Source organism: Pteronotus mesoamericanus, unplaced genomic scaffold (genome assembly GCF_021234165.1).
Source record: "Pteronotus mesoamericanus isolate MK-2021 breed Mesoamerican mustached bat unplaced genomic scaffold, CSHL_Meso_final contig_164, whole genome shotgun sequence".
Lineage (NCBI taxonomy): Eukaryota > Metazoa > Chordata > Mammalia > Chiroptera > Mormoopidae > Pteronotus > Pteronotus mesoamericanus.
Window position 1 is genome coordinate 8,931,746 of NW_026555065.1, and position 20,742 is coordinate 8,952,487.

General features: G+C 42.8%; 1 protein-coding gene across 1 annotated transcript in view; it reads left to right on the forward strand.

Moving 5' to 3' along the window:
- Positions 1-20,742, forward strand: part of MYO1E (myosin IE) — a 190,957-nt gene that overhangs the window by 135,794 nt on the left and 34,421 nt on the right. The window contains exons 16-19 of the mRNA XM_054565347.1: positions 2,010-2,091; positions 7,076-7,182; positions 11,872-11,970; positions 18,382-18,526. Coding sequence (XP_054421322.1) covers positions 2,010-2,091; positions 7,076-7,182; positions 11,872-11,970; positions 18,382-18,526 — 433 coding nt within the window. The remainder of the gene's footprint in view (positions 1-2,009; positions 2,092-7,075; positions 7,183-11,871; positions 11,971-18,381; positions 18,527-20,742) is intronic.

The following is a 20,742-nucleotide window of genomic DNA, read 5'->3' on the forward strand; positions in this document are numbered from 1 at the left end:
ATAAGTTTGATCAAGTTTCAATATTAAAACAAACTTGTGGATCGGTCATCATTTCTTTGAGCAGTTGGCTCTGGGTTATCATTAGACAACTTGGTTTCTCAAAATAGCCTTTCTTTTTCCAATCCCAGTCTTGCCCTGGTATCCCTAACACTTCCCGCCCCAAAATTCCAAGTGCAGTCTGCATGCCCTTCAGGGCGCCCAGCTTCATCATTTTCAACACTATTATCAGGGAGAGGGGATGGCCATGTCTGACCATCAAATGGTGGAACAGTCTGGTTCTATGATACTTTGTCCTTGGAATATCATCCCAAGAATTTTTTGTGGTCACTCAACTTTTTTAAATGGCTAATGGCTTTAAAAGACCCAAGTTAACCTGAGTTCCTGAAACAATTGGGAAATGGCTCTGGACTTCTGGGAGCGGTACATCAAGAGGGATTGCCTCAGAGATCCATTTTCACTCCCAAGACCCTGTCGAAGCTACAGAGAGAGGTAGGAGCAGTAGAGGCGTCTCCCCTGCAAGCTGCTGGCACTCTTGGGACCAGACCTGCTATGTCCCTTCCTCCCCTCTTCCCTGTGAAGGTTCTCAAGATCCAGGGTAACAGGTCTGGCACATAATTTACATAATCAGAGCTGTATATGCCAGGCAAGTACCATATTGCATGGTCTTCCAGATTTGTAGTTTTAGAGCTGCCTCCAAGTAATAGCTGACCTTTTAGCCTCTGTTACTTGAACTGTCATAATAGCAACGTTAACTTCCTTAATCAATAGCAGCAGGTCTGATAATTTTCTAAGAAAGGCCTAACTACAACAAAGGCAAAACCCAGCATCCTTTTCAGGCCCAGGTCAGAGGTATTCTGCTCCATCGAACTCTCTTCCCCCCTCCCCCAAACCTCCCACCCTCATGCACGGCCCTCATTTCCACGTGCCTGCACTTCCTTGCACACACACCTCTCGATTTTGGAGATTCTGAATTTCTTTTCATGTGAAAACACATAAAATCTGTTTGTTTCTCTCTTGAAAGTTCAGGCAAGCCACAAGCCCTGACTCGTGGGTTTTATGACAGTCAGGTGCAGACATACTTTTAGAGCCTTTTTTTTAGTTGCTAAAATTACTGCCAAGTTTGAGAACTATTGATGCTTCCATGTAAACTCCTATCCTATAGACATGGTCTATTGTTTATTAAACAAATTTGCTGCAAAAATCTATAATTATGTCTGGTCAAGCTAAAAGTAGATTGCCGGGGGGAATTTCTAGAAAATTCAAGAGGCCCAAAGAGCCATTTAGGAGGAATTGAATTTGAGTGTCAGATTGCTCATTGACATGAATCACTTTATTCAGTGAGTTAGCAAATATTTATTGAGCACCTGCTGTGTGCCAGGCTATGTGCCAAACAGAAGGGGCACTAAGGTGTCTAGAACATTGACTCTGCCCTACACTGTGTTACCAGCACCTAGTGGGCAAAGGCCACTGTTGCTGCAAAATATCCTGTGATGTGTCGGACAGCACCCTCCCCCCGTGCCTCTCGACAAAAGATGATCAAGCCCTACACCCCAGATATCAATAGTGCCAAGGTTGAGAAGCTCTGCTTTAGGGCAAAGCAGAACGTGCATCGGATCCAGACAGTGAGTTCAAGTCCCTGAGCTCTGGTCTGACTGTCTCATCTAACTCAGCAAACCTGTACTGCGTTGTGCCCTGTTGTCGAGGTGTACCTCAATTCCAGTGAGTAGGAGGATTCAAAAGTCAAAGTTTTCAAATTTATTTTTCGGGTTTCAACTCCAAAATGCTTGTATCTTGTAATTCTCTGTCTATATTTGGGGGGCAGGGGGGTTGTTTTGTCTTGTTTTGTTTTTGTCTGTTGTTGCTTATTTCCCTGGGTCACGTCTTCATGGCTTGTGCTTTGCATCAGATGGCCTCTCTGTAGCCAAGGTCATGTGCTCCGCTCCATTCTCTACAGAAGCAGGCTTTCAGTCCCCTCTGATTGCTAATCCATTCTCTTTCTCCTTTTCCAGACCTTTTATAAAGTCTTTATTTCCGGAAAATCTGCAAGCTGACAAGAAAGGACGCCCAACTACTGCCGGAAGCAAAATAAAGGTTTGTTCTATTTGGGGAAATTTATAGATTCCTATAAGAGGCAGGGTTTTCTAGGAGTCAGGAACTGCACCCCTGAGCCAGGATGATGTCAGTGCGAGTGATGGGCTGGTCACAGACACCCACAAGTAATGTCGCTGCTTGAAAAAAGGGCACAGGATGCAAGCTGAATTTGACTTGGCTGTACTGAAACCCCAAATGGATATTAAGTACCTCAGAGCTTAACATTCAGCAGATGACAATCAGCTGCTTTCTAAGAGGAAACGGCTTTAAACTGAACCTGGAAGGATTTACATTTAACTGTCAGAAATATGATGATTCAGAGCCACATTTCGGATTTTGATGACCATTTTCCAGACCAGACCCCAAAACTTGCCAATTATGGAACTTGATGTACTTGAAATTCTGGGTCTTACAGGGGCAATTTGTGCACCCTCCCACCTCCCTGGATCTAGAAAGCCCCTCCCTCTGAGAATTACAGGCACATCTGGCCCTGTGGTATCTCCAAGTCGGGAGAAACTCTGCAGTGTATCTTGGGAGCCCCTTGTGGAGAGTGCACTATGTTATCTGAGTCAGTGTGTGACAAATTTAGAGGTTATGTCAGACACGCTTAATCATGTGACTCTTTGAGAAATAGTCACTAAACTATTTTTTTAATCATATCAGTTAAAAACATTTTTTTAAAAAAATCATACCCATTAAAGGCCACCCCAATGTTATAAGCAACAGGATCACCAAGCAATTAACAGTAGGACTCTGGGGCCCCGTCGCCTCTGTTCACAGCCCAGCTTTGGCTTTGCCCAGCTGCGTGATCGCCAGCGAGCTGCCACGCCTCTCAATGCCTCTTTTGCTTTATCTCGAAGATGGAGATCTTAGTACCCGTCTCAAGGAGGGTACTGAGTTGACTAAATTCAATAACCCATGTAGGCATTTAGCACGCTGCCTGAGACAATAAACACAATGTATATTCTTTCCCGTTGCATTCTCCGCTGTCAGTCCCCCTCCCCGTAGGCCATGCCTCTCCGTCACTGCTTCATTTCGTGGACATTTATATGTATATGCCGGGTCCCTGCCTAGACTGTCCATTGCCCCTCACCGTTTTTGTGTGTGCAAACCCTATGCGTCCTCCTCACAGTGTCCTGGATTAAACCCAGCTTCATGGGCACCGTGGTCATTGCCTGTTCTGTCCGCTCGCTCTTCTCCGAGGGCTGCATGTAAGGAGCCTGTCTCTCCGCCCTGGGGGCCACAACGCTGGCTGGAGTAAAGGAACCCACCACTGACACCTCATGGCAATGAGAAGATGCCAGTCCAGAGGAGCTTCGGGTTTTGTGGAGGAAGTCAGATGCTCACTGGGTTTTGAGCTGAAGGGTTGAGTCCTCTGGCATTAGGGACAATCATGTTCAAAGAACTAGAGAAATTTAAATCTTTGGATTGAGTTCCCTGGAACAGAGGGTTGAGGTCAGAGAGCAGATGTAATTCTCTTGAGGCCCCAGATATTAATGTCTGTGTGAAGCTTCTGACTCATGCCTTCACTTCAAGGATAAGGATTAGCACTGGGCTGGAAAGTCTAGTCACGAGACTGTCACATTCAGACCCCAGGGGCCCAGATCATCAAGGTTGCAGTGACTCACTTTCAAGTGGTCTGGATTCTCAGTGGCGCTTAGTTCCTGTAAAAAAGGAGGGCGGGGTTACAGGCCTTTTTATCTTCTTGGAAGAGTTGACTCCTTTCTTTTCTTCATTTTCTTGTCTAGTTGAATATTTGAAATTGCCACCTTCTGGATGGACTCAAAATGTGCAGGATTTCAAGGCCTGCAAGGATTGCTATCATCTAGGGGGTCAACCTGAAGTCAGCCAGCTTATCTGGGGGGGTGGCTCACTGTACATATTCTCCCCGCCAGAGGTGCCCTCCTTGGCGGACTGTGGGACCTGTCTGATGCTCTGCCTCCACATACGAGTGACCGTCTCCCTGTTTTATATGTCCCCTCTGAGGCAGCTCTCAGATGCACAGCCATGCTGCATCGCTTATACCTTCCATATCCACAGTCTTTTGCAGATGTTAAGTATCATTTAATGATATCTCTGGAGTGTAAGCATTTAAAGGGATCCTAAGTTTGTAAGAAGAAAAATTAAATTTAAGGTAGTTTTAGGGTATTTTATTGTATCCTAATTCTTTAAAATTTAAAGCTAATCTACAGGATTTAATTAATAGACTATGCATTTGGTGAAAGCTCCCATTACCTTATTTATAAATAAAAGTATTTTAAGTTTAGTAACACTTGATGTTGAGGCTTCACTAAATTCTACATCGTGGCTGAAAGTGACCAGTTTTGAGATTAGAGCCGAAGGCCGACGTGCTGGGGAAGTAGAATCGCGCTCCGAGCTGGCAAAGTGGACAGGCTGCGGCTCTGTCTGAGTGAGACGCGGCCTCTAGCGGAGTGCGCGCGGCAGGCGCAGGCACCGAGCAGTGATTGGACTGCTTAACTTTTCCCACCTGCTCCAACCTTTAGATTAACATATCAGAGGTCTCCTAGTTCAGCCTCCTCGGTTTACAGATGGGGAAACTTAGACCCAGAGAAACTGAGTATCTGTCACGTAGCTTACAAATAGCAAACCCAGGACCCCAAGTCGGGCGTGCCACTTATGTGTTGAGGATAGCACAAGGAGCTTTGGCCCTAAGCCTTTTCTCACTGTCCTGTCTGCAGATTTTGACTCAAGCTTCTGTTGGGCATGTGCCTTTGATAGTTCATGGGTTCAGGGACTCTTCTTGCCTGGAGTCAGGGTGAATCCAGTTACTGCTTCCTAACCACCTCAGGGGCATCTAAAGTTAACTCATAGTTAAATTCAGTATAATTTTTATGGTTAAGATACAATGTTCCTATTTGCTGAAAAATAAGGACTCTGTCTAACCCTGGCTGAATTCCTTTCACAGCACACTACATTATCCCTTATCTTCTGTAAGAAGGCAGGGTAGCGGTGTGGTTAAGAATCAGACTTGGGTTCAAGGTTCAGTTCTGTTGCTTACTATTTGTGTCATTTTGAGCAATACTTTGTTTCTTTAAGGTCCCATTTTCTCATCTAAAAAAAAAACAGGAGTAATAATATTAGTAGCTGCCTCTTAGAATTGTGAGGCATGAATGAGAAAATCCATGCATGTAGCCCCTGATACATATTCAGTAATGTTATCCATTGCTATTTTGAGCTAGAAAGCACTATGTCAGGTGGCACATAAACTTAAGTCATATTTGCCCTTATGTTTTTTTACACTAAGATGAAAAGAATATAATGCCGTTAAATGCTAAGGACTAAAGAGTCTGCCAAGCTATTCTTGGAACTTAAAAAGTTTTAATTAAATTTTAAAAAAAATGTTTTTATCCTCACCTGAGGACATGCTTATTGATTTTAGAGAGAGGGTAAAGGAGGGAGAGAGAGAGGGAGAAAAAAATGATGTAAGAGAGAAACATTAATCGTTCGCCTCTTGTACGGGCCCTGATGTGGGACCAAATCCAAAACCTAGGCATGTGCCCTGACTGGGAATCAAACCTGTGACCTTTTTGGTTTACGGGACCATGCTCCAACCTACTGAGCCATGCTGACCAGGGCAATAAAAAAAATTTTTTTTAATAAAAATTAAGTGTTTGGAGACTTAAAAAAAACTTTGTTACAAGCAGTCCCTCCCCAGCTTCACCTTATGTGTTGCAAACATTATCATATTTGTTCTCAAGTACAATCTACGCCAACAAAGACAATGAAGAGTCAGTTTACTTTTTCCTCATAGGGCTTTACTTTGATCATGTAATCTCTGAAGCTTTACCCTTGCCTCCCGGTATTGCAAAGAACGCTGTATTCTGCCATCTCAACAGAGAACTTGATTTACCAGCGAACATCTAGCTTTGAATATACCCAAGAGTTTTTCTCAAGGGTTTCGGATTTCCCAAACCCATGAAAACAGAAAAGCCCTAATTGAGAGAGGTTTGTCTACTGCAGCTAACCCCTTCTGCTGACTTTGTCATGGTTTTCTGGCTTTGGAGATCCCTTTTCTCTACTTTCCCTCAGAGGTTTTCTCTCTTCACACGGATTTGCCTGGAAGGGGGGAGTCTGCGTGGGCGCCCCACAGTGGGCCCACAGGGCGCGCTCAGCTGTGTGGTGGTGTGGGTGCTGCTGTGGGCTCTGCTCCTGTTTCTTCAAACTACATTTATGATGCTTATGACTTGAAATACTTTATTGGCAGTTTCAGCTTTATGTGACTTTTTTTGCTTACACCCAGTTCCACTCTGGGCACCTACCCCAGGCACGGGCAGTGAGAGCTGATTTCATATTGAATATGTGAGCTTTGTGAAGGGGGGCGTTACCTAGCAGACTGAGAGCGCTCAGAGGCTGCAGGTTTGTAGAAGGACATGCTGAGGAAGGGGAACGAAATGGCATATTAAAGGTTTATAAATGAAGGGATTTTGTGGATCTCACACCTTTAACTATGAATTTCCATCATTTTAATACGTGATGCGTCATTGGCTGGGTTGCCAGAAAAGTGAGTTCAGGGGATTTTGATGATTTATCTTTGCAAATAGTTTGTTCCCCCAGCCCTCCACCCCCCCCCCCCCCCCAAATTGAGGACAATTTATGAGTATTTGTAAAATTAACTTAATTCGTTAATAACTGCATGCTCCCTTGTTTCTCATTTTAAAAATTGTACATGAAGATTGACTGGGTTTTAGTGTTTTTGTTTTATTTTATTAACTGTACTAAAAAGACCTAGTTGCTTTCAAAAATCTAATTTCAAACCCATTTGAGAGTTAAAATCGTCGTAAAAGTCAGTAGAGCTTTAAGCAAGTGTGGTAGGTAGACCCGAGTCAAGCTTAATGAACAAATTGTCATGAAGATTAATTTCTAGCTATATATTTCCACACTAAAGCTTCACCAGTCTCCTTGAAAACTGGCCTGCTTCAGAGAAAGTTCCATGCTTCTAACTGATGTTATTCTTCCTTTCTAGAAACAAGCCAATGACCTTGTGAGCACCCTCATGAAATGTACACCTCACTATATTCGCTGCATAAAACCAAACGAAACCAAGAAGCCCAGAGACTGGGAGGAAAGCAGGTACGGTCAAGACAGTGAACGGAGAGGTCAGAGCCGGCTTCCGTGGGCCCCGGCACATTTCGCCCACTTCTCTTGACGGGCTGTCCTATGCCAAAGGCAGAAGCCATTAAAATTACTTTCAGATGTATTTCATGACCTTTGTCCTTAACTTTTTCAGGACAAAGACTATATATATTTTTTTCCTCCTTGTCTTTTCCTAAAATGTTAGCAGTACCATTTGGTTCAGAATTAGCAATTTATAATGTTTATCTTGGCTAGTCTGGGGGCGGATGGAAAAAAGAAACAACCTTTATACCGCAGTCAGGATGGCTTTAAAATTAGCCTGAGGCTCTATGCAGACATTCTTAGTACACACAGCTCCTCATTGGCACCCACAGGATGTGGCCTAGAGTGCTTCGTTCGGGGTTGAAAGTGAAGGTCCAAATTGCTGGTTAAAAAGCAATCCCTCGTTTACGGTTGCTCATGAGGATACTAGGGACATGCTTCAGCTTCTGTGAGTTCCCGGACTGGGTTAATGAGCAGAGCCACTCTCCAGGAGGGAACTAGCTGAAAGGAGACGGTTGGAGCACAAGCGTGCAATAAGTCCCCTGGCCTGACATCTGAGGAAGCCATGTCACTAGTCCTCCCACATGTGGCATTGAAGGGCGTGGCCAGACACAATCCGGGTACTGAGTAGGAATGTGTTAAAATGATAACTAGAGAATGCAGTTTTTGCATCCAGCTGGGGGACTCAGACACATTGCTAAGAGGCCTGGTCCCACTGTCCATAGGAACAAGGGAAACAGAACTGAGGAGAGACCTGGTGGGCCACCAGCGCTCCAGAGAGGACCCAACCATTGTCCTCAGATAATCCAGTCCCTAGACTTGAGCATACCAAATCTGCTATCTTTTTTTTTTCACCCTCTCTTGGAGAAAAGTAGACTCTTAGGTATCAAGTGACTTAAAAGTTAAACTTGAACAGGAAGACCAGATCAAAAGCCATGACTGCCAATTACCTCCTCTGAAGGACTTTCATAGGTCCCTTTCCCACCCTGCGAGCAAGAACCCAAGCAGGCAGATAATACTCATTCCTTTGTGTATGTTACATGCCACTGAGTTGGCTCCAACTCCCGACGACCCTATGGATGAGTGATGTCCACAGTGTCCTGTCCTCAACAGCCCTGCTCAGCTCCGGTAGACCCATGTCTATGGCTTTTTTTAATGGAGTCCTAGAACGTGCATTTTTAAGAAGCTCCCAGGTGATGCTGGTGAGGGCATCATACTTGGAGGACAGTTGATCTAGAGCAAAGGGCTGGACTGGGATTTCAAGGAACTGTGTCCTAGTGCTGGCCTGTCACCTAAGTGAGACCCTTCATCTTCTCAGTTTCTTCCTCTAAACTAAGAGGGTCTATCTGGAACGAGATCCCCTTCAGTTTGACAGAATGAACTCTCCCAGGTCTGTTCCCCATGTCTGTCAACCTGCCTCTGCCTGTCTCTAGGTCACTCCTACATTCCCTCTCTCATGTTCACCTGCATACATGCCACATGTGCCCGTGCACACTCGGTAGAAGGGTGGTGTTGTAGGCAACCTCAGAAATAAATTATGCGAGTCTTAGAAGCAAAGCTGTTACTAATGGGTGCCTTAGCCCACTCTTCTCCCCACTTCTAATTTCATCCAGCTTCCCTTGCCCAACCCTTTCCAACAAACATAATCTTAAACAAACAGAACCATAATCTTGCTCACCCTGCAAATGCAATACCTCCCCAGCATACCATTCCCTACCCCGTGTAGATTCTGCTGAAAGTCCCTCTAGTACAGGGATTTTGCAATAGCTGCTGGTTGGAAGTTCCCCAACCCTGATGCTACCTTCTCATAAAATCCAAACCGATTCATCGGAATATCAGACAATGAAGAAGTGAAGACAGTGGTACACTTAGAGAACTTCCCCATCGTGCCTAGTTTTTTAATCACACCCCTTATTTGACTTGCAGCAAAGAACTTTATAACATACATTCATGTGAACTGGTTTTAAGAATTCTAAGGTATTTGTTGGTCAATTGTTGAGATATATATATATATATATATATCTATATATATATATATAGATATATCTATATATATAAAAATATTTTTTTTTCACTAGGATTGCTTCCTGGGGTCCCCCCACCCCGGTTCAGGTTTATTGTGTGATGGTTTCACTTCACCTGTGAGTGTGGAACATTGGGATCCATGGAAGGGCAGTGCTTCATTGGCCAAAATTACACAGTCAGTTGAAGCTGTTAGTGGATAGGGTTACACAATCCACAAGTTTATGGGGTGTGGTTTATTTTTCTTCTCCTGTTGAAAATTTATTTTTGAACCTGGCAAAGTTGCCTGCCCTGGATTCTGAATTGCTGCCCTAGCATGGTTCTCAGACCTTGACCTACATGTGTTAATGGCCAAAGACAGTCCGGAAGAGGACTTCCCTGCCTACCCCTGAGAGGAGGAGATAGGACAATGAGGGGGGACAAGTGGGCACTGTCATCCTGGCTGATGTTTACTGTGGTGGTGACAGCGTCCAAGAATATGCAGAAGTGCACTTGGATGCTTTGATTACGTCCAATTAAACATTAAAAAATTTGCTACTCTGATTGTCCTGTTAAAGAAAATTTCTATGAGAAATTTCCTGATGATGGAAGTTATAATGAAGGAAACAATGTTTTAACATGAGGCATAGTCTTTCATAGGTGATGCCTGGGCAAGGATTGCTTCTACTTGAATCAATGGGCGATGCATTCCCTATCTCAGAAGCTTGGGGTAAAGCCAATATTTATAAAAAGTACTTAAAATGAGCAAATATCTCTAACTGGCAAACTCATGTGTATTTTACTTGGTACAGAAAAGGCTCGTGGTGAGTTTCAGATTTGGAAAATGGGAAAAAGGAAAATTTCTTTCTCAGTTAGATTCCTTCCTCTTTAGTTAAACAGATATGTGTCACCAATCAAATGTGGATATGAAATATTAATTCTTTATATAGAGTTGTTTTAAGCTAAGTATCTTGAAGGGGCTGACATTTCTGGACGCTGGTTCAAGTAAGATCAGTCGGACCTGGGATATTTCAAACATCTCTCACTGTGTGACCTCGTCCTGCCCAGGGCAGTCAAGGCCCCGCCCCCTCTTCTAGCTTAATTTTTCGGCCTCCTCCTCTCCCACCCCCCGGGGCCACAGGCCTTTCCCATCTTTGTGCCTTTGCTTTCACTGTGCCCCCTGCCTTTTCCTCCTCTGCGCCTGGCAAATTCAATTCAGCCTTCCAGGCCCGGGCCCATGACACTGCTTCTGAGAATCCTCTCACTGTGAAAAATTTCTTTCTTTCTCGATCTCCTGTCCTGGTTTACTGTGGTAGCTGTGACTATATTAGAATAACAACAGCTTTTTATGACTCATGCCAGGAGCTGGCTAAGTGCTTTACATGGAATGTACCCAATAAGAAGATAGAGCCAACGTCACCATCCCCATTTTACAGAAGTGGAAACTGAGGCACAGAGGCGTTGTGCTGTGGCAGAGCCAGGGGTGTCCCTAGCTCTTGACCACTGTGTTATCTGTGAGGTCTTTAGCAGGAACCACAACCCAGCAGTGTTGTACAGAGAGGCACACAGTGGGTGTCAGTCAGCAAGTGCGAGGCTTCGTCGGAAATGGTGGGTTTTGGGGGAGCCTTGCTGGGGAGACCGCTGTCGGGAACCTGTGTGAAGCTGTAAGGAGGATGCTGCTACCTGCCCTTCCGGCACCGCAGATTTGATTCACAAGGGGCCTGTTCCCTTCATCGTCAGTGCAGACCCCCACATGCACTGCACGGAGGGAATGGGGAGCTGCCTTCATGCCACAGGACAATTCTGACATCTATCTCACAAGAAAGACAGAATTTACTTTTTATTTCACATTATCATGTGTCCCAGTGTCTGTGTTAAACCAACCTTCTTTATCTCCCCAGAGGGGACAATCAAAAGCCGGTGTTAAGGACCTGTGTCACACAGCTTCCAAGATACTTAGCTTCTCAGTGGTGGGGGTGGCGGTCACAATTCACATGTTTGCGCACCAGCCCAGACATACCACATACCAAGGCTGCTAAACCAGAATCCCCCGTGCAGAGATGGGGACGGGGCAGGCCTCTGGCATGAAGCTCCCTTGGGTAGGAGCATCAGCCTAGTACTGCCAGTGTTTTATTATTATAAAACCGAACTAAAACTAATATACATATTTTTAGAACATCGTTAACTTAGGTATTTGAAATTAATAGTTTCATATGCCCCTTCTTGCCTTATATTTTGGAAACCTAGAAGGCAATCTCATTACCTCTAGAATGACTATTAAACTTAAGGTTGATAACAAAAACAGCTCTAGTGTCATTTGATTCAAAAGTGACTTGTTTCTTTAATCTTTTGCAAAACTGATATTTTTGTTCACCATCTGGGTGATAGATTTTTTTCTTTTACTGACTTTTAAAATAGATATGTAAAGTCTCTTCTGTAATTGCTGTATTTCATAATAAAATATTTTTTTTAATTAATAGTATATAGCCTGGGGGTCAACTCAGACTTGAACACTGTAAATTGTAGGGGTTTTTTTAATATGTTTTCTTCACCTTAGATGTGGGCGGTTGTGGGGATGGCGGGTAGGAGAGCAGGATGAAAGAATCACCCAGTGATGTCCCAGCTCCGTTGTCTCCTTTATAGGGTAAAGCATCAAGTAGAATACCTGGGTCTGAAAGAAAACATTCGCGTGAGAAGAGCTGGTTACGCCTATCGGCGTGTCTTCCAAAAATTCCTACAAAGGTAATGAACTGGTGACTTTGTTTGAAATGGGTTTATTGAAATATAATTCACATATTGTACAATTCATCCACTTAAAATATACAGTTTATTGGCTTTTAATGTGTAAAGTTATGCCACCATCATCACAGTTAACTTTAGAAGATTTTCATCACCTCCAAAAGAAATCCCAGTTCCCCAGATATTAACCCCCAATTAGGCAGACACTGCTTTCTGTCTCTGTAGATTCACCTATTCTGGACCTTGCATCTAGATAGAGTCGTACAATATGTGTCCATCGTATCCGGCTTCTTTCACGTAGCATAATGTTGTCAAGGTGGTTGGCAGCATAATGTTGTCAAGGTGGTTGGCGTATATCTGCATTTCATTTTTTTCATGGATGAGTAACAGTTGCAATAGTGTACCCATATACTGCATTTGACTTGTTTATCCATCCGTTGATATACATCAGTTGTTTCCACTTTTTGGCTGTTGAGAATAACAAGTAATGCTGCTATCAACATTCACACCCATGTTTTCATTTTTCTTCCATACCTAAAAATGGATTGCTGGGTCATATGGTAACTCTATGTTTAACCTTTTTGACGAACTGCTAGACTTCCTTCCCCAAAGTGGCTATACCAGTTTATATCCCCACCAGCAGTGTTTGATGGTCCCAATGTGTCTGCATCTTTGTCAACATTTGTTATTTTCTGGCATTTTGATTCTAGCCATCCTAATGGGTATGAAGTGGCATCTCCCTGGTTTTGATCTGCATTTTCCCCAGGAGAAATGATGTTGAGCATCTTCTCATGTGGTATTGGCCATTAGGGAAATGTCTGTTCACTTCCTTGAAGGCCCATTTTTAATTGAGTTATTTGTATTTTTATTATTAAGTTGTAACAGAACTCTTTTTTGTCATCAGTTATTGTAGAATAAATCAGTAGCCACAAGTATCTGGCCTGTTTAAGGTAACACAAGTTCAGGAATTCATGAACGTTTTGACTTGATTGTGCAAATTAATAGTATGAAGACAATTTCAGGAAAATATTTAACCTACTTAAGAAGCTTAAAGTATTTAACTGCAAAATTTTTGTACCGTCCATGTATAAATTTAAACTGATTTTTATATTTCTATTAAAGTGTATTTGGCAGACCTATATTTACATTGTTCTTATTTTGTGATACTTGTTTATGAAAAGGATAAAATTTAGTTCTTAAAATCTAAATGATTCTAACTTCTCTAATGAGTCTAAATTAGTGGAGTTCCACTGTATTTTCTACATCTAATTAAGTTCCTTTAAGAAAGAAGGAAGCCATATTTAGCATTTTAATCAGAAGATAATTATTTTTTTCTTATGATACAAGAGCAGGATGTAAGAAATTTTTTAATTCAAATTTCGTGTAACAAAGAGGCTGAAGGAGAGCTCAGTTGTCCTTTAGGGTTTGTTGTTTCTTGTGCCATGAGATTGGGATGGTTGACCTACGAGTCACCGGTGCAGATTATTGATGTGGAAGGTCAAGAGCAGCTTAACAGAAAGGTAGATCATTTCATGCAGTAAAGCCTCACTGACTCTGCCTTCTCACAGTTGAGATTCCTGCTAATTTTGGAGGTGGATTAGACTAGGAATAAATTCGCCTTCACGGCTCTCTAAATTAAAGGGGCCAGTACACCTATAATATAAGCAGAGCTGCATGAAAAGAAATATGTAGGAAGCTGAGAAAATAAATTTGTAGGGTTCTTGTATTGCTATAGCAGCATCCCTTTGCCAACAAACATTGAGATGTTAGTTATGAAAGACTTTTTAAACAGATTGGTAACTCTAGTTTAGCACAGGGTTTCTCAACCTCAACTAGTGACATTTTGGGCTGGATGAGTCTTAATCGTGAGGGCTGTCCTGTGCAATGTACAGTGTTTAGCAACCTCTTTGGCCTGTACTCACTAGATGCCAGTAGTTTACTGTTCCTCTGCAGCCCCTCCCCCGAGTTGTGACAACCAGAAATATATCCAGGCAATTTCTTAATATTCCTTTTGGGTGGGTTGGCGGGAGAGGGGGGCCCGGGGAGGCAGTTGAACAAAACCCTTTGAGAACTATAGCTTATATAACCATTTAAATTTTGCTACACTGCATTTAAGAAAGATATTCTTTTTTAATTAAGAGAAAATAATTAAATGCAGAAAACAGTGTATAAAAAGGGTTTTCTCCATCTTTCCCTAACTCTGAAAAGCCTGCTTTGATAATACCAAAACATTTATAATTTTATTCTCCAATATTTTTCCTGTACTTAATACTCTTTATTTGATCCTTGCAAATTCTCTCTGATTGGCATTACCCTTGAAAACGGATCAGATATTTTAAAAAATCTAATCTTGATTTTTTTTTTTTTTTTTGAGAAATCAGTCCTGAAGACCTTCTTTCTTGCATATTATTTAAAAGCAAACCAACAAATCTGATTCTCATGAGCAGGGCTGTGAACTCACAGCACTGGGAAGAGCAGGAAATCCACACTCTTCCTCACAGGAATGTCTGAGGCACCCTGAGCAGGTTGTGTTGCTTGCTTGGAGCAGCTCCTTAAATGACCTGTGAACTGACCTCGATGGTTATAATATTGCAACCTCTCTCAAGTGCAGTGTTAGCTTCATGACTCAATACATGACATTCTCTTCTGTATCTTAGACAGAGTAAACATGTAGTGAATGTCTCTTATGTCTTTTATGTTGAGGGACTTTCATTGAAATGATTTTATCCTTATATACTTTCCTTCTTAGCTCTCCTGCTGTGGGCTTTTCCATTCAGAAGAGACAAATAGACAGCCCTGTCTTATGAAAAGCAGGCTTTTTTTGATGTCTTACTTCTTGTGATTTGAGAAGAATGGGAGGATAATAAAATTTGGAAGGATATTTATTTTTCAATAAAAAGTACATTTTTAGTCTCCCACTCAAAAATAGCTAGAAGGCTGTATATGTCAATGGGCAGGAAGAATTTCTCCAGAGATAACGCAGTTTTCCATGAGATGTGTGAGTCTGCCACTGACTGTCTCAACATGTGATCCTCTGTGAACCATCTCAGACCTTCCTCTCCATGGTTGAGAGAAAAGGCTTTATTTATAAAGTTGTTTTCTAGATGTTCACAGAAAAGCTGCCAAGTGAGAAACAGAAAGTAACAACTGGAAAAGGAAGGATGTATTAATACCCAACACAACTATCCACACGTGCATGCATTGTATACCCCACCCTGGGAAGGAAGCCCACACTTCTAAATAGACCAGTGGTTCAAACGTTACCTAGATCTTAAAAAATAGGAAATAGGGGCTTTTTGTATGTGTTCATTAATTCTTCATATTTATCAAAACCATCCTTCTTGACTGAGAATTGGAGATTAATAATCAAAAGATGCCTTAATTTTCCCACTGTGGGTCATGTGCTCTTGAAATAAATCTTTCTCTGCTTTAAACAGTAGAGGGAAGATCCCTTATTTACCACTTGTTCAATACAACTTTCTTGCCTTCAGGAAGTGTCAAAAATCTGTGAGAAATGGCAGCCATTTTGAGTCTGAGTCTGGGAAATTATCTATAAATTAGACACCTTTTGAGCTGGGCAGGGACTACTCCTTACTGTGGTTGGGAGAAATAAGCCTAAATGTGGATTTTCATTCTTAGGAAGAAAAATGTGATAGAAATGTAAAAGATTTGCAAAATTTCTTATAGCACCATTTACCATTTACACTTCCTCACAAACATACTTCCCTTGACCTTGACTCAGCCCCTCAGAATGTGCAGCTAGAAGAAGGATACTTATGAGCAAAGGTGTTCCATGTCATGGGCAAGAGAGAAGGTAGGAAGCTCAGGAAAGCATGAAACGTACAGAGCCTCTGACTAGCTGCTGGGATTTTTGTGTCCTTTGGGGTTGGAAACTTTCTTAACTCGAACTGCCAGCAGCTGGAGGTCACGGGGGTTTGAGCTGCTTTTCCTCTGAGGAGGAAACAGTGGATTGGTCATCTGAGAGATAACAAGGAGCCTACCTGTCTCTAAAGACAGGGAAGAGAATTCTAGGCAGAGAGAACAGCTGGTACAAAGGCCCTGATGTGAAATATTGGCATATTTGAGTCTTAAACTGAAAATACTTGATGAAAGGAACATAAGCCATTATGCTCGCCTCTCCGAAAGTATCATAGGCACCTATTAGGCAGTGTACCATTGTCGTGTGCAACCTGTCCCCACAGGTATGTCCTGGAATAAACAAGTGAACTGGGTATACTTAGTAGGAAAGCATTGTGCCAGAATTATATGTTCTGGTCTCTCCAATGGAAATAAATGGAATAAAAGGAAATAAAATGCATCAGGCTTAGTGAACGCAAAGGGGACCCCCACCGGAAGGCCCTGGAAACGGCAGGCTATAGTCATGTCTTACCAGACCCAAACTGTCGGGAGGCCTTGTCTGGAAAAAGGAGGGAATATCCCTGCAGAACAAGTTTCTTAACATAAAAAAAGCAAATGAGAAATACAGCATTATTTTAAGAGGGGAAAAATGTGAGTTACCATTGCACAATAAAAATAATTTAGTTTATAATTTTGGTGAGATCAAGCCAGGCAAAATTACACACTCAGAAACTTGTCAACTTAGAAGTCTGATTTTTTCTTTCTTACCTATACTCTGCATAAACTTTTCTCCCCCATCGATTTAGATTGCAGGTACATTGCTGGTTTTGACTGGGTCCCCCGGTGGCATCTAGAAAGACTCTGTTGTCAGTCATTTATATGTGGTTTTGCTTGTTTAATCGACTTCATTACAGCATGTATGAAATGTATTTGTGCTAATGTGTGGCTTTAACTAGGCATTTTCATTTTTAAGCTTTTTGTCTTTAATTATGAATAAGAGGATTTGTTTCTCCAGGAAATTTTTGACATTATCAGACAAGATGTGGATATTTGGGATGAGCTGACAGGGTCCCTAGAATCACCTGAGTCCCAGTCAGTTGGCTCTAAGGTTATGATGACACCAGGGTCTGTTCTCTTAGGGAGGCCTGTACCCTGAAGGCGGGCCACTATTCTTATCAAGATTCCCTTTGCCCCTGGATGACACAAACCAGTATGATCCCGTAGTAGCTTCTGGAAACAAAGGAAGGACTGGCTTGCTTCTCTAGAGGCCTGGGGCTCATTCATTGGCTGTATTGTAGATATGCCTGCATACAGACCACACCCTCCAACTTCTCACCTATCTGCTCATTCTCTGATCTCTCCTTCCATCCTTCTTTCCTTCCACCTCAAGTCTTTGGTAATTTCTGTATTTGACATCCTGTAATGTGCTTCTCTCTTCTCTGTTATGTCAGCCTCTCATGTATGCCAGCCTAATGGTTCTAACGTAGACACATGTAGAAGGGTAGAACTCTTTAAAAGAAATACTCACACATAACTAATTCATGGTTTGTATGTAGTTCCATGATTAAAGAAACAGATTGGAGTTCAAATCCCAGCACTGATACTTACTAGCTAAGTGGCCTTGGGTGAGGGTCTCTATTGACCTCTGTTTCCAACACTGCAAAATGGAAAGGCCAAAGATCAGATCGCTTTAAGAATAAAATTAGGTCATGCATTTAGCCACGAAGAACAGTACCAGAGCAAGCGCCCAGGAATGTTGGCTATTAACGTTAGCTTTCAGCGCGGCATGCAAGGCATGCCGGGAGATGCTGGGTGGGCCCTGTGAGCGCCACAGAAATGGCACACGCTTGGGGACGTCTGGTCCTCATGGAGGAGGCATACATTAAACAAATAAGCACAAACATGACTAGAACTACAACTGATGATACACAATCTGAAAGAAAAAGTTTTTATATGAGAGAAAAGAGCAAGGGAGTGCATTTGCCTGGGTGGTCCAAAAAGGCCGCTCTGGAAGTGTCACTGAGGGGGAGTCCCCCTGAGCAGGAGCCACCACTTGAGGATTTTGGAGAACAGCACCCCTGGTAGAGCGAGCAGCAGGGGCAAAGAGAGAGCAGAAGAGATTGGAGGAAATAGCCTTGTGAATGACTCAGGATGCACAGAATTCCGAAGGGGAGAGTTAAAACATCGTAACAACAACAGCTACTTGGAGTTTTATAAAACCCTGCAGTAACTGCTAAGTGCTCTTAAAAAATCAGGGGAAGCCAGTATTGAGAAAAAACCATTTGATTTTGCCTGAGGAGAATCACTGATGACCTTCAGCAGTGCTGTTTTTAGACAGTGATAGAAAGGACAAGCAGATTTTCACCAGAACATTAACATTAAAATGGTCAGATAGGGAGGGAGTAGGAGGCATCCCAGACCCCATAGACTTCGCAGTTGTCGAGATCCATCCATAAGCCTTTGACGGAGGTGAATGGATTGCCCAGACCCAGCGACACCAGGTACCTGTGGGCGGCAGTCTGAACCTGATCCTTCTCTCCCCACCTTTCCTCACAGGTATGCCATTCTGACCAAAGAAACCTGGCCCTTGTGGAGAGGAGACGAGAAACAAGGTGTCCTCCACTTGCTGCAGTCCGTCAACATGGACAGTGATCAGTTCCAGCTCGGGAGGAGCAAAGTGTTCATCAAAGCCCCTGAGTCTGTGAGTGTGCGGCTGACCCCTCCTCACAACATGATTGGCTTTTTGTTTCATCCTGCGGTTCATGCCTTAATGTTGTCTCCTCAAAGAAGGCTTTCCTCCGCTCCCAGTCGAAGTATAAGTCCTTCTCCCCATCCCTGCTCCCTCAGTCTTCAGAGCACTCAGCATCACATAACGGTTTCTTTTCTTACTGGGTGCCGTTCCCGTTCTAGATGGACATCTCCTTGCAGTCAGGGATGCTTGTCTGTTTTGTATGCTGTTGTGTACTCAGAGCCTCCTCTAGAAAGCAGCTCATGGCCCTGGCCAGGTAGCCTAGTTGGTTAGAATGTCATCCCGATACACCAAGGTTGTGGGTTCGATCCCCAGTCAGGGCATACACAGCACTCAACCAATGAATGTGTAAATACATGGAACAACAAATAAATGTTTCTCTCTCTCTCTCTCTCAAAAATCAATTAAAAATAAAAGAAAGCAGCTCATGGGAGGTGCCCGATAGTTATTTATAGTGCCCAGTAGTATCTGAGCTAAAGGGGACTTCTTTGCCCCACAAGGGAGGCCTGAATAATCCTACCACCTCCCCTGGGTTGACCAAACAGGCCCAGGCTTCCTGCAATGAGTTCTTCCACGGGTTAATTTGAAAGAACTTCTTTCTCTTTCCTGATGAGGTTGTGGTCACTGTGAGCCAATGAGTACCCGTTAGGGGTTCACAGCTGAGCAGGAATCCAGCACAGCCTCTCCGTTCTGCCCAGTGAGCTCTGCGGCTGTGGGGTGAAGGCATTACTTTTTAAGTGGGAGAAACTGCTGGAACTAACCAGGTTCAGCAGCATCATTTCCTGAGGTTCCTATAACAATCACAAGACTCCGTTTCAGAAGCCTGTGATGGACTTGGTAAAATCAGTCATTCAATCAAGGGGAGATAACATGAGAATTCGCAGTGTTGGTAGTAATAAGGGAAACACTTGACTTTAGTCAAATCCTGGCCTCACAGTAAGTTTTCTTCTTTAGAAGGGGCCGCCGCTGCTGTTCTACCTGCCCCATAGGATGTTGGCCTGAGACCCACAAATGATAATAGCTGTTAGCGAGTGGCTTTATGAACCATAAAGGCTATCAAATAAATAATGGCACACATCAGTAGGACCCATTTATGAAAAGTTCGTGGTAGCATTTTCTACTTTGAGTTATTTGTAGCTTCACAGCAACTTCATTTCCAAATATAAAATGAAAATGTTGTGTCATACACCATTAAGCAACCCACAGAACAGTTCCTGTTCTTTCTAAAATGGGACGGAGTGATTTATTGGTACAATGCAGAACTCTTCTGTTGTTTTATACCCGCTTGTATTTTTTTTTGCCTTGTTAAATTTTCATATATAAATAAAACAGCCTCAATATTTTGCATATTTTTTTCTGATTCAGTGGAGCAGGGGTTTTAGTTCCAAAATCAAGATTATTTTGGGTTTTTCTTTTCCTCGTCCGCCTCCCAATTGCTTTGCTGCCATCACTTGACTCTGCTTTCCCCATCTTTTTATACACACACCATTACCATCGCTCTCACCTCCCCCTTCACTCCTTCGTCCATATTTAGCCTTGACATTGCAAATACTTTTACAGAAATTGGTTTTCAAAAATCCACTTTGTGATTTTTGCCTTGACTTTTATAGTAAATATGCTGAATATACAAAATAACCCATTTGTTTTAAGAACCCACATTAGACATCAGGCACCAAAGGATTTGGTTTTGCTTATTTGCTACATGTGTCTGTGATTTAGGGTTTCTGTTTTTGCTTTTTCTCTCTCTCTATTTCTTCACCCTCCCTGACTTCGAACCCACATGGCCTTTGAAAACAACCTAAAACCCAGCTAATATTTGAAGTAGCCTATAGGGAGTTGGAAATTGGTTGCCTCTTCGTCCTTTCTGAGTCACAAGTGTGTTTTCTGTGGCACTCCCAAAATAGTTCTGGAAAAGAGGTAGAAACCAAGACTTACACAAAAACACACCACACAAGATAAGAAACACTGGTGCCTGTTCTTTCAACAGGCAACCACAGGGCCAGCGTTGTAAACATTCTGCCCAGTTGTTAAACCATTAGTCCCTTTTGTTTTTAGAAATCTGTTTCTCATGGCTATTGTATAGAGCACTGTGAGCCACGGAATGCGGTGGCCCCTCCCTTGTTTCCTCTGCGCAGCTGGGGCTGTGGGAAGGGGAAGCTGAGTGACAG